This window comes from Hippichthys cyanospilos, chromosome 19 (genome assembly GCF_059441005.1).
Source record: "Hippichthys cyanospilos isolate Australia breed blue-spotted pipefish chromosome 19, RoL_Hcya_1.0, whole genome shotgun sequence".
In the NCBI taxonomy this organism is placed as follows: domain Eukaryota; kingdom Metazoa; phylum Chordata; class Actinopteri; order Syngnathiformes; family Syngnathidae; genus Hippichthys; species Hippichthys cyanospilos.
In genome coordinates, this window is record NC_142387.1 from 15,881,036 (window position 1) to 15,893,324 (window position 12,289).

A 12,289-nucleotide genomic window follows, 5' to 3' on the forward strand; every position below is an offset into this window, starting at 1 on the left:
AAGAACATAACCGCCACCCACAGACCATTCTGCCCTGTAGTGAGGTCACGGTGTCTCCTTTCTTCTTGTGTGTTGTTAAAAATCGGGGTGGCGTTTCACTTCATTCCATGGTTAATGTTTCCAATTAGAGGTGGAAAAAAGTATATATATATATATATATATATATATATATATATATATATATATATATATATATATATATATATATATATATATATATATATATATATATATATATATATATATATATGGGGCACATCTCCTGGCGGACGCTAAATTTGTACTCGGGAAGACAGAAGACAGCGCGCAGAGTTACGGCCGCCTAGTGGCCCATCTGAGCGCTGCGATTGAAAGCATAACTCTGCTGTGACAAGGCCCGCCTCGTCTTCTTTTTAACGATCGTCTGCAGAAAAAACAAAAAAGCCAACTTTCTACTCGATGGGTGGAAATGTAGCGGCTTGAGTCCATCCTGAAGAAAAAAACGCTTGAGGGGAAAAAGATGCTGGAGGACTTGCAGCCCGGAGTCCGTGGGCGGCTGAAGATGAGGAAGATGCTTCTTTCCGCGCGCCGCCACGCGGAAAGAAGCGCTCCAATCCTTTCAAGGCCGAACTTGACATGTACTTCTACCGGAATCAAATAAGGCACTTTTACAGACTGCAGGTAGCAGAAATCAGCTCCCGCTTTCAAAACGCGCGGTGACCCCTGAACTACGGGGAAGCCGCGCCAAAGAGTTAAACTCACTTGGCTCCCTTGCGTAGATGTTAAAAAGGCATTTTTCCAGGAAATTTCCAGTGTCAGGTTCGCTCAACCTAGACCATTTAATCGACCGCAAACCACGAGGAAGACAAGCGGCGTTTTCTCGTCAGGAGAGCGCAGGGGACCTGCGCCTTCTCGGATCTCCTTCCGCCCCGGTTAGGCTTTCTGTCCGTTCCTCTTTTAAATCATTTGGGTTGGCCCTAGTTACACGAAGGTTTAGCGCAAACATAACGCAACAATCAAATTGCAATAGTGGGGGATGTGGTTGCGAGTCCTTACACTATCAGTCCATGCTATCGCCGCTAACTTCTTTCCAAGGAAAGAATGAGCGACCGTGGCTCGGGGGTCATTTGTGGCTCACCATTCATTTTTTTAGTGGCCCGCAGCATTGAACTCTGAATTACGTTTGACACATTTTTTTTTCCTTCAAATTGCTGCTACAAATGTTCTTTTTCAAAGTTTTCCAAGAATTTGCCAAAATGAGTGTATGAAATGGCAGGTACTGATGGGTCAACCAATCATGTAAATAATTGATTAGTTTTCCATAAAATAAGAGACCATACATGTTCATGATTTCTGCAGTACTATGAAAAAGCGCCTTCTTTTTAAAGACAAATAATGAACATTTTGGGATTTTTGCATTCTAATTTCATCCCCTACAAGCAATTATTTGGCCGTTGGTTTTGACATCATTTCTGGCCGCCTGTTGTGTTTTTTCTTTTTTCCTCGTCAGGCAACAGGTGGTGACGGCGAGGCAATTAATGAATCGTGATCATGTCGCCATCTGTTGATTTTCATACTGTAACTCTCTTTCATCCCGTCTGTATGGAGGAAGTACTACATTATCATGACCCGGAGGACTGAATTTTTTTCACGCTCATGTAAACAACGGCTTAGGCATCACAGTTTTGAAACGACATACTCATATAGTGACAGTAACGTCATTGAATAGAAAATAAAAAAGAAATGAACGAATAGAAAAGCTTGGCCTGCCAGGGCTGGTAGAAAACAAAGGATTATGATATGGCCGTCTACCTTGCTCCTTCCAGAGGATAAAGAACGCATGACCGAGTCTGATATGGTGAACATCTAGGGCGGCCGCCGTCGTATATTTTTCGAATGTAATATTCTGTCGAGTATTTTATGAGTTGGTCGTATAATCGGATAAACTTGGATGTTGCATTCAAGTGCATTGCGAGACAATTTCATCCCAATGACTGTTTATTAACCACACCGTTTATTAACTTATTATGGTTTGGTGAAAAAATAAATACTAAATAATTAAGCATTGCCACACAAAGAATTGATTTTGTGACTGATTGAGTTTCTAATTCTCCCCAACCGGTCAGGGACCTTCCACTGATCCCCCCAACCGGTCAGGGACCTTCCACTCACTTATATCCCCAGCTGGTCAGGACCTTTCCACTTACTTTTCTCCCGAACTGGTCCGGCACCTTTCACTTTTGTATGTCCCCGTTTGGCCAGGGACCTTCCACTTACATTATCTCCCCAACTGCTCAGGGATCTTTCACTTATCTCTCTAACTGGTCAGGGACTTTCTGGTTACTTACAATCTTCCCAACCGATCAGGGACCTTCCACTTACTATCTCGCCAAGTGGTCAGGGACCTTCCACTCGCTTACCCCCCCCCCAACTGGTCAGGGACCTTCAACCTATTTATCTCCCTATTCGGCCAGGGACCTTGTGTGTTTAAATGAGATCGTTTATATATTTTTCCTTGAATTTGACGCTGCAAAAAGTGTCCCCGTTATCTTTCCACGCGTTTACTGACGGAGCGACGGTGTTGCTTGCAGATAACACGGCGTCCATCCTGACCAAGCGCGGCGGCTTCCGGAGGCGGGAGCAGCCCGCGTACCGGCTGCCCGTGCTGATCGCGGACGGCGGCAGCCCGGCCCTGAGCAGCACCAACACGCTGTCGGTGCGCGTGTGCGAGTGCGACGCCGGCGGCGCGCCGCTGTCGTGCGGCGCCGTGGCCTACGCCGCCACCGGCCTCAGTACTGGCGCCCTCTTGGCCATTTTGGGCTGCATTCTCACGCTGCTGGGTAAGAAGATCGCTCCAAGTTCTATAGCAAAAATTGCGTTCCAAAAAAAAACGTCCTCAAATTTGTTAGCGCAAGGTCTTAAAAACGCCAGCGATTAGCAATATATTCATGTTCCAATTCATTTGCTCTTCATTTGAAATGCAAAATTACATTTCCTGGCTCGGCTTTAAAAAGTATTAGGGCAATTCCCCAAATATAGGATGCAACTGCGTATGGGACGCGCTCTTAATTTTAGGGTGAAATTCTGGTATTTTCTATGTTACCGAAAAAAAGCGCGTCTTATATTCGGGGAATTAGGGTCATTCGGATCTGCTAATACTTGCGGTGACTGTTGAAATCTCATTAAAGTTCCTTTATTTGAGAGCCACTGGACTAGAATATCAAGTTTCTACGTGCCCTTGAGGGACACGTTTCAGGATGATAAATGAAAGGATTTTAGTGAAATATTAGCTCGTCCTTAAGATTCAATACGAGATTGGCTTTTGCAAAGATTAATGACAGTAAAAATCATTGTTTATCACAACGGTGACGCACGCTATATTATATCATTTTTTATATTTATTTATTTACATGGCAATTAAGCTCTTGTATTCATTTATGCCCCCCAAAAATGAAAAGTGAGGGTTTAGGGGCCTATCAAATTATAAGGCCGCTTTTGAAAAAAATTCAAGTGGCTGAATAAGTTGGGTATCCCTTTTGTGTATGTACATATTAGATTCATTAAGGATTCCGCATCGTCCGTAGTTTTTCTTAGGTGGGAATATTTTCACAATTCTGCAGCTCAGTCCAGAATATAGCCCGGGAATTGGAATTCCAAGAAAATGCTTGGACGAAATTTCTTCCAAACACATCCACTGCCATTGACGACTGTAGACGTTTGTTTTTTGTTTTTGTCTGTTTTAAACCGGGTTGGCAGCGAACATGTCAAGAGCCGCCTCCTTGAGAAACGTTGGCCGACACGGTACCGATTACAAGTGTAAGACGAGCGTCGGCGCTGTGAATTTCGAGCAGTCCGGTTGTACATAAATGTTGTTGACGAAGCGCAAATGTCAGACTTTATTGTAGCTGCTGGAGGAGTGGCCTTTTATGAGTTTTCGCGCAGGGGCGGCAAGAAGGCCCCAGCCGAATCTCTACTCCGGTAAACGCGGGTGACCCGGGTCGGCCGATTGCCGGGAACACGCCGCGTATCGACGCGGCGCGGCGCTGGACTCCGGCCAGCCCAATCAATTAGTCGGCGGCGTTTCTCCGTTTCCTCGGCGGATGTAGTACTTGACTCGTTTTGGTTTTTTTTGCGCGCGTGTGTGTACGCTCACCTTGAGTGCACAGCTAATATTTAACCCTGTTTTACAAGCCTGGCGGATATCCGCTCCTTGAAATGGTATAAAAACATCCAATGAACGGAGTATCTTTTTCCGTATTTTTCTCCCCGCCCACGGACGAATGGCGAGCGGTTAACCCGGCCGGCGTCGCCTCGTTTGCGCGAGAAAGACGGACGAAAGCCCGAAGGGAGGTTCAAACGAGGTCGCGGGCCCACCGTCGCGGGGCGGCGGCTGACAAAAGACGCGAGGACCGGCGTTGGCCAAAGGAAAGGCCGGCTCATCCCGATCCGGCGCTCGCCAAATGGGCCTCAACGTGGCGTATGACATTCCGCTTTCAACGCTCGGGGGTCTCTTTTCCTCTGTAATTGACGTTTCATCCAGATTCCGGACGTACTCTGAAGTTGGACCTATAAAGCCATCATTCTGCTGCTTTTGGTCTTGTGCGAACTATACAGGGCAAAAATATGTTTACTGTTGAAGGTTTGTTGTCGCGCCTTATACGGTGCGCCTGAAAAATATGGTCATCAACTGTCAAAAGTAGAAAAAAATCACCAGTTCATTTGAAATCCCAAAACGGCCACGTATTGTTGAAACGGAGTCCATTTGAAAAAATCTTTCCGTGTGATTATCCGGGGGTAGAAGCCGCGGCTTATTGTCCGGCGCGGCCTATACATGAGGTCGCTGTCGTGTCTTATAATCCGGTGCGCCTTATAGCCCCAAAGTTTGTTATGTTGTGGCATTAAATTGAAAAAAATACATGTACGATCTTTCTGCGTAAATATCCCATGTTAGACTTGCGGCCTATACATGAGAGATTTTCTGTTGAAGTTTTTGCTGTTGCGGCTTATATCGCTGCCCATAAAATAGGGTAATAGGTGTCCGGAATAGCGCGTGCGATGTGGTGAGAAGTTCATTTGAAATCCCGCGGCGCGTACGGTTGAAATCAAGTAGATTTTGAGTACGGAAATGTCCGAGGCTAGAACCTGCGGCATATACCTCTTCATACAGATTTTCCGCAAAAGATTTATAAAGCGTTTGCTTCGCGTTGTAAGAAATCTGCTCCACTGTACGGGTGACAGCTCACGGGAAGCGAGATGAAAGGGTTTTCTTCCTCGGCGTCCCGCACATCTCCTTGAGGTCTATTTTTTGTTTTCTTCATCGCTGAAATATTTCGGTGGGTTTTTAATGAAGCGTCCTGACAAGTATCTGGCGCCTTCATTTAGCCGCGTAGGTGCTCAATCCCCGGGAGGGCCAATTAGGACGCGGCGGAGCACTTAAAATGTTTTTTCTTCCGTCCACTCGGTCCGCGGTCTCGTCGGAGTGCCGCCTGTCTGTCGGCGTCTTCGCGCTTGTCATCTTTTTTGGCTTGACGGCGCCGGTCGGACAGCGGCGTAATTGTTTGCGAAAGGTAGAGGAAGAGCAGCGAGGACTGCGGTGACAGGTTGGCACCGCTTTACAAAAGACCTTTGAGGTTATTTGAGGATACGGGAAGGAAAGCGAGACAAAAGGAACTTTTCCTCTTCGTCGCGTTAGAAAACGGCAAACGGACTCGAAGTCGCGACTGAAATGACTCCCCCGTTTTGCGCCGGCGGGATCGATGCGGTCCAACGGACGGCCGAGACCGTTTTGCCCTTGACGAAGGTGGGACGGAGGCAACGGAGTTTTTTCCGGGCACCGGAAGAAGCGCCGTCGTCTTGGCAAAGCGTCGCCGCAGAGCGGTGGAATGACCGAATCCGATTCCCTTCGAATCGTGCGCCTTGGGGTATTTCCGGGATTTGACGGACGGCCGCGCGCTCTCATCCTCTGTTGGTGGAGGTTTGAGACTCCTGTCGGCTCCTGGTTCTCCCTGAATTCAGAAATGTTGTCCCAATTTTCCCTGTCCGCTCCAATGGCCGAGTCTTGTAATTGGACCTCTCGGTGGCCCGAGTGAGGGGCGCGGAGAGGTCGAGGAGCTCGGAAACCACGGGGGAGTCGGATTGTGCGGACCGCCCGAGCGGAGCCTGCCGTTTTCTGACTGGCTCATCCCGGCGGCTTCTTTGATGGAATATTGGCAGCTTTCCGCGGTGCCTGGCAGGCGCCAGAGCTTCACAAAGTTCCTTGGAAAGCGTCCGGCGTCCTCTCTCAAGGCATCGGCGGGAAATTCCAAAGCCCTCCCGCGAAATCTCCGGCCGAGCCAGATGCCGGCCAGGTTACGAGCGTCCGCGCCCGTTCAGCTCCTGGCAGCGCTTCCTTTTTGCTAGCTTATTAGCGCCGGCGAAGCGGGCCGCAATCTTCTTGCTGGCGCCCAAAAGAAACGTGGGCCGGCGGAATGCGATTTCCCTGGCAGCGGCTTGACGTTGATGGATGGAGGATCGTTAGACGTTTGCCAGTTTGCCCGGGCGGGGAGTTATTTTCAGCCTGGATCTCCGACGCTTCCCCCGTTCCAGGCGGAACGGAGACGGCGCCGGGCGGCAGGCGGAAACTTGGAGTTGCGCCACCTGGTCCTCGGCTCGCCTCGGGGAATCTTACGAGAAATTCTCAACGATTAGAAGTTAATAATAGAAGTTGACGTGTAAATATTGGCCCGTTTCGACGAACCCGTCCGGCGTGGGACAAATTAGCCACGGTCTCGGCCGTTACGCCCGACCCTTGTATGCTAACGATCACGTCAAGATGAAAAGTCGCCTTTGTGGCGCCTCGCGAAGCTCCCCCGGGGTTTCGCCGACGGCGCCGTCAACAATGTGTCTTCCGCAGTGCTGGTCCTTCTCATCGTGACCATGCGGCGGCGGCGGAAGGTGCCGCTCATCCTGGAGGAGGAGCGCGACATCCGCGAGAACATCGTCCGCTACGACGACGAGGGCGGCGGCGAGGAGGACACGGAGGCCTTCGACATGGTGGCGCTGCGCAACCTCAACGTCGTCCGAGACCCCGGCGCGCGGCGGGACGTCACCCCGGACACGCCCGCGTTCTTCCGCTACGCCTCGGCGGGGGCCCGCAAGGCGCCGCCGGACAACGTGGTGTTCCGCGACTTCATCTGGGAGCGGCTGAAGGACGCCGACGTGGATCCGTCGGCGCCGCCTTACGACTCCCTGCAGACGTACGCCTTCGAGGGCGGCGGCTCGGTGGCCGACTCCCTCAGCTCGCTGGAGTCGCTCGGCGCCGACTCGGACCAGAACTACGATTACCTCGGCAACTGGGGGCCGCGCTTCAAGAAGCTGGCCGACCTGTACGGCAACGCCGACGGCGCCGCCGGAGGCTTGGCCAAGTCTTCGCGCGGCGCCGGGGGAGGGGGGCGCTGACGGACCTCGGATTTCTCGGGAAGCCGCTCGAGCTTCCAGGACGGGACGCGGCCAAAGACTCTCCCGCAAGCTCGGTCCGCCTCCCGGGATGGATGGGACTTGAAATCTTGAGGCGTTTCCACAGGGTGCAAACGATTTGCCGGTTTTTTTTTGCGCGATGACCCGGCGGAAACCGAGCGCCTTTCACCGAGTTCCATTCGACCGATTCCAGTCCGGTCGCCTCGGAGACTCTAGGCGAAACCTTCGCTCCCCCGAAACGTTTCTGGAGATATTTTCCAACGGGCTTTCCGGGTCAACCTTCTCCAAACCTTTGAACGCGCGTCCGACCGCTCAACGCGTTTTGTCACGGGCAGAGATTCGGCGAGACCGGAAGAGTCCGCCGACGGACAGGTGGAGCTCCCGGGAAACGCCGCCCTTTACCTGTACAGTCGGACGTCGGTTCCAGAGATGCGAGGGGATCAAGTCCTGCAGGATCGGCCGGCCGGCCCTCCAAAAATATTCGGCCTATATCTGCCGATTGTTTGAATTCTTCACGTACTGTAAGCGTTTACAGCAGTTGTATACAAATGCCATTATTTATTACACGCCGGCCCTTCTCCTGAAATGAGTGGACGAGGTCATTGGAAACAATCGCGTCTTCGTTTTGGACGATGAGCTTAGCGACGCCAGCTGCTTGTGCAAAGAATTGACCTGGATGTCACAGCTTATAATTTAATGAATAAATTAAGCACTATTGCGTTAGGACGTGACAAGAATCGATGTCCGAATGAACTTCATCAATCGTGCCGCGCGTTGCATTCTGGGTACAAAAAAGAAAGGGGGGGGGTGGTCGTTTTTTTAAATTGGTACCCTGCCAGCCCATCTATTGAAAATCTGACTATAATTGATTCCTACTGAAACGCATCGAGTGGGGAAAAAAATATTTTATTCAATATAAAATCTATCGGCGGATTGATCTTTTTTTTCCCTGGCAAAATTTGCCGAAAAACATCCAGATAAGTCGGGACCTACTCCTGCTTATGGGGTTGATCCTGAAACTTTTTGGGAGTCATGGCTGGTTTTAAGGGGGGGCTCGCCACGTCGAGCAAACAGCCAATCAGAGGACAGCTTGATGTCGCCTTTGTCCCTGGATGGATTTCTTTCTACGTTATTTGTAATTAGCCTCTTGTCAGATTTGAAAGTAATCGTGCTGGGGTGCAGTTGGGCTTGTTTGTTTTTTTGTGGGCGGGGGTTGAGAGCCTTCCTATGGGAACTGATTGTGACAGTGAAACCACTTGGCTGCTCAACGACAAAGAAGAGCAGCAATTGTTTGAAGTTTTTGGCTTCTGTAGTCCAACGTATGCGCTCACCCTTTTTTCAAGGCGCACTGTATGATAGTCATGTTGTTTTGTTTGTTTCCACACGTTTGCGTACTACCGACGGGTGTTGCTATTTATTTTCGGCAGGCGGAATTGTGACTTTTGAATTCTGTCTTTTTTTCATGAAATAAAATTGCTATTCAGTTAAATTGCACTTGCCGCGTACGTGTCTTTTTTTTCCTCCCCGCATTTGGCACAAAGAGACAAACAAATCGATAAAGCAAGCTGGAAATAATTCCACCCGTTTAAACAAATTGCGTTGGATAAAGTCAAAGCTAATTGCCTCTACCCGCAACGAGGTCATTCTAGTCACCGAACAAAGGAGCATTGAAGTCATTTGATTTTCAACATTTGTATTACCGTAATTCCTCAAACGTGAGACACACTTTTTCGCCGAGTCGCATCCTACGTTTGGGAAATTACGGTCACCTTCTGGAAAAATGCGTCCATCGAGCCCGAGATATGATTTGTGACTTTCCGGCAGCGAGGAGCGGAAGCCGTCTTGGCGCGAGTGCTAATTAGCACGCTAAGTGCTCTTTGTTGTCGACATACGGCGAGACAAACACTCGAGTCCCGTCCTTCATCCGAGAGCCGTCGGCCAAACGTGGAGCGGCATAAACGCCGCGAGCGTCAGCGGCAATCGGGCGACGCTATCGCCGTTGACATGGGGGCCTCCGCCGATCGCCGCCAGCTGCCGTCCTTATCGCGAGCGGCGCCAAATTGAGAAGTGGCCGGCTCCTGACGGACACCGGGAACGTACGGCGGATAGAAAAAGTCTACACGCCCCCGGTCGGATGCCTGATCTTAGTCTCGTGGAAAAAACCTAAGTTGTTGTTATTTGCAACGTAAACGCCAATAACGACATCAACTTGTCGGAAATGTTGACTTTGACTCGTTTATTTAAAAAAAAATCTACAATTTACCGGCATTGAATGAGTAATATAAAAAATACATATACACTCATTCAATGACATTCAATCATAGATACTTAAGATTTAATATTTATCGAACTAGAAATGAATACCCTGAACGTACTTAAGTAGCGATTTAATAATTAAATAGCTGGGATATACTTTTATTTTACTCATTCAATGCCAGGGACGTTTTTTAAGAGTCCAGACATTCAATCCCAGATACTTACAGATAATACACCCCTGGCATTGAAAGAGTTAAGTTGTAGGTTTTTACTATTTTTTAAACAATGTCATGTTTTCAGAGAAAATATCTTCTAAAAAACGGTCGGGGGCTTGGAACGGATAAGGCTATTGACATGTAAAAAGCGTCTGGACTTATGAACGATTCCAAATAATCACAAGTAGAAGTACCACGCTATCGTATTTTCCTGCTCCGGTTACGTCATTTTTACAGAAGAATAAGTTTGCTTGAGAAAAAAATCTTTCTGGAGCGACGATTCCGCCTGGTTCATTTCGATTCCTCATGCAACCTACCCCCCCCCCCCCCCCTCCCCCACATGCACGTCCGCGCCCATCTCTCTCACTCACAGCCGCGAGCGCGCCGCTTTTATGTCATTCTACGACTGCGTGGACGTAAAACGACCAGCGATGGTTTAGCGGAACGGAAAAGCGCCTGAGGTTGCGGCAGAACAATACAATACCGAACAATGCCTCTGCGACAAAATGAGCGCGGGACTTTTATTGTGGTACATTGCTACCGCGGAGTGTCCGTGTTTTGCCGCTTTGTTGAGTACGCTCCCCACTGGCCAGGTACGGTTACTGCATTTCGCTGCGCAAACTCCCTACCAGGGTCAAGGGAGTGAAGCAAGATGGCCGCTCCCCCCGCGTGAGTGGACTTGAGAGCAAGCGAGCAAGCAAAGTTTGAGGTGAGTTTTTCAAAGCGTTACTTGAAAATTTCAAGCCGGAGTTTGCGCATGGTCGAGCGAGGCCCGCTCGCGACCCGCCGACCTCCGCCGCTACTTGCCGGCCGAACGCACGGGCGGGCCCGCCGTTTGGAAAAACGCAAGCGGCGCGCTCGGAACGCTTCTCTTTTTGTCGATGGCGGATCATCGAGTCAAAGGAGACGGCCCCGCTAATAAAACTTGCAGCTAGTCCATAAAATCAAAGTTAGCAAAGTTTGTTCTTACAGGCGCTATATACATTTCAAAAAAAAAAAAAACTTGCAAAATGAGGCCAGTCAAGTCAACTTGTGTCTTCGTTGCGGCGGGCGCCGGTCGGAGTCAAAAGACTTGAGAGAACCCGGCCGGAGGGGGTGCGAGGCGTGTCGGCCGGACCCCCGCCCAAAAGCCCCCCCCCCGCCCGCCGCTTTTATTTTCCTAGAAACGCCGACAATTTGATACAAGAACTTCCATTTGCGCGTCTCGTCCTTCTTGCGTTTTTCTCGCCTGTATTTGCTTTTATTTGTTTATTTTTTAAAATATTGATTTCCATTTATTTATTTACATGCGTCAGCTTCACCAACATCGGGACATACTGTATTTGACTTTGTCGCTCGTACGGACATTTTCTCCAGTTAAATGAAAACTTTGCCCCCTTCGTTCCTTTCTTCCGGTTGGGGTTGGAGTGGGCGGGGCTTGGGAAACATTCCCGCCTCCGTATGCGCGAATGACAATGCTAAGACGCATCGTTTATGACAAGCGGAGCTTTGAGAAATAGAAATAGACAAAATTTGGACAGAAAATACATATGTATAGTATATATATATATATATATACTGTATATACATACATAAATTTGAGATAATTTGACTGTCGCTGTGGTTAAATGCGAGTCCTTTGTCGGAAAACGAAAGGGAAGCGGGCCGGCCGCTAATGAGGCGTCATGGGCGGCGGCCTAATTAGCCCGCCGCATCTTCATCCTCATTAGGCCAGTCGGAATTGATGGGGCGCTCCACGCGCGGGCGCCCTTAAGTGTTTGTTTGGCACGTTGACATGGAAAACGCTTAGTGCGACAAGACGGTGGGCGGGGCTTCTCCCTGCTCTCAAATCACTTCAATTAACGACGAAAAAAAACTTTTTGCATGTCTGTCAAATGTGTTTCTGGCTTAGGGTTACTGAAATGATTTTGTCATTGGAAAATGTCAATGCGATTCTTGTACTTTCCTATTTGTTTTTTTAATGTTTTGTCTTCAAATTGTCATATGGGTTTTTGGGAGCACTTTTGCCAGTAATTATCAGCAGGATTTTACATTTTTTTTCTCCGTAAAACTTACTGTAAAGTCTTTTTGAAGTCAAACGATGTTTTTTTTTTGACCTTTTTGATTGCGGCCATGGCGGGAGGGCGGGGCTTGGGAAACATTTCCCTTTCCTTAGGCGCCGGTACCAGCGACCTTCAAAAGTCACACGCACAGCGGGAAGAATATGTATTTAGATTTACATATATGTGTGTTTGTGTTCTTGAAATATTCCGCTAACATTGCAGAAAAAGTTACCAAAAAAAAACTGTAAAAATAAAATCTGTGAATAACTTTTTAAGTATATTACATGCTATATAGTTATACTATAATTGCAGTAATTGCATATTTATGATTTTCCTCACGAG

The 12,289-nt window shown here is 48.8% G+C and overlaps 2 protein-coding genes across 4 annotated transcripts in view; one reads left to right on the forward strand and one right to left on the reverse strand.

Annotated features, from left to right (window-relative positions):
- Positions 1-8,928, forward strand: part of LOC148408133 (cadherin-7-like) — a 96,796-nt gene extending 87,868 nt beyond the window's left edge. For all 3 annotated transcript variants that reach the window (XM_088401607.1, XM_088401603.1, XM_088401606.1), the window contains 2 exons: positions 2,571-2,819; positions 6,872-8,928. In XM_088401607.1, coding sequence (XP_088257733.1) covers positions 2,571-2,819; positions 6,872-7,416 — 794 coding nt within the window. In that variant the 3' untranslated portion in view covers positions 7,417-8,928. The remainder of the gene's footprint in view (positions 1-2,570; positions 2,820-6,871) is intronic.
- Positions 1-12,289, reverse strand: part of cdh19 (cadherin 19, type 2) — a 104,821-nt gene that overhangs the window by 698 nt on the left and 91,834 nt on the right. The gene's annotated exons all lie outside the window — the stretch shown is intronic.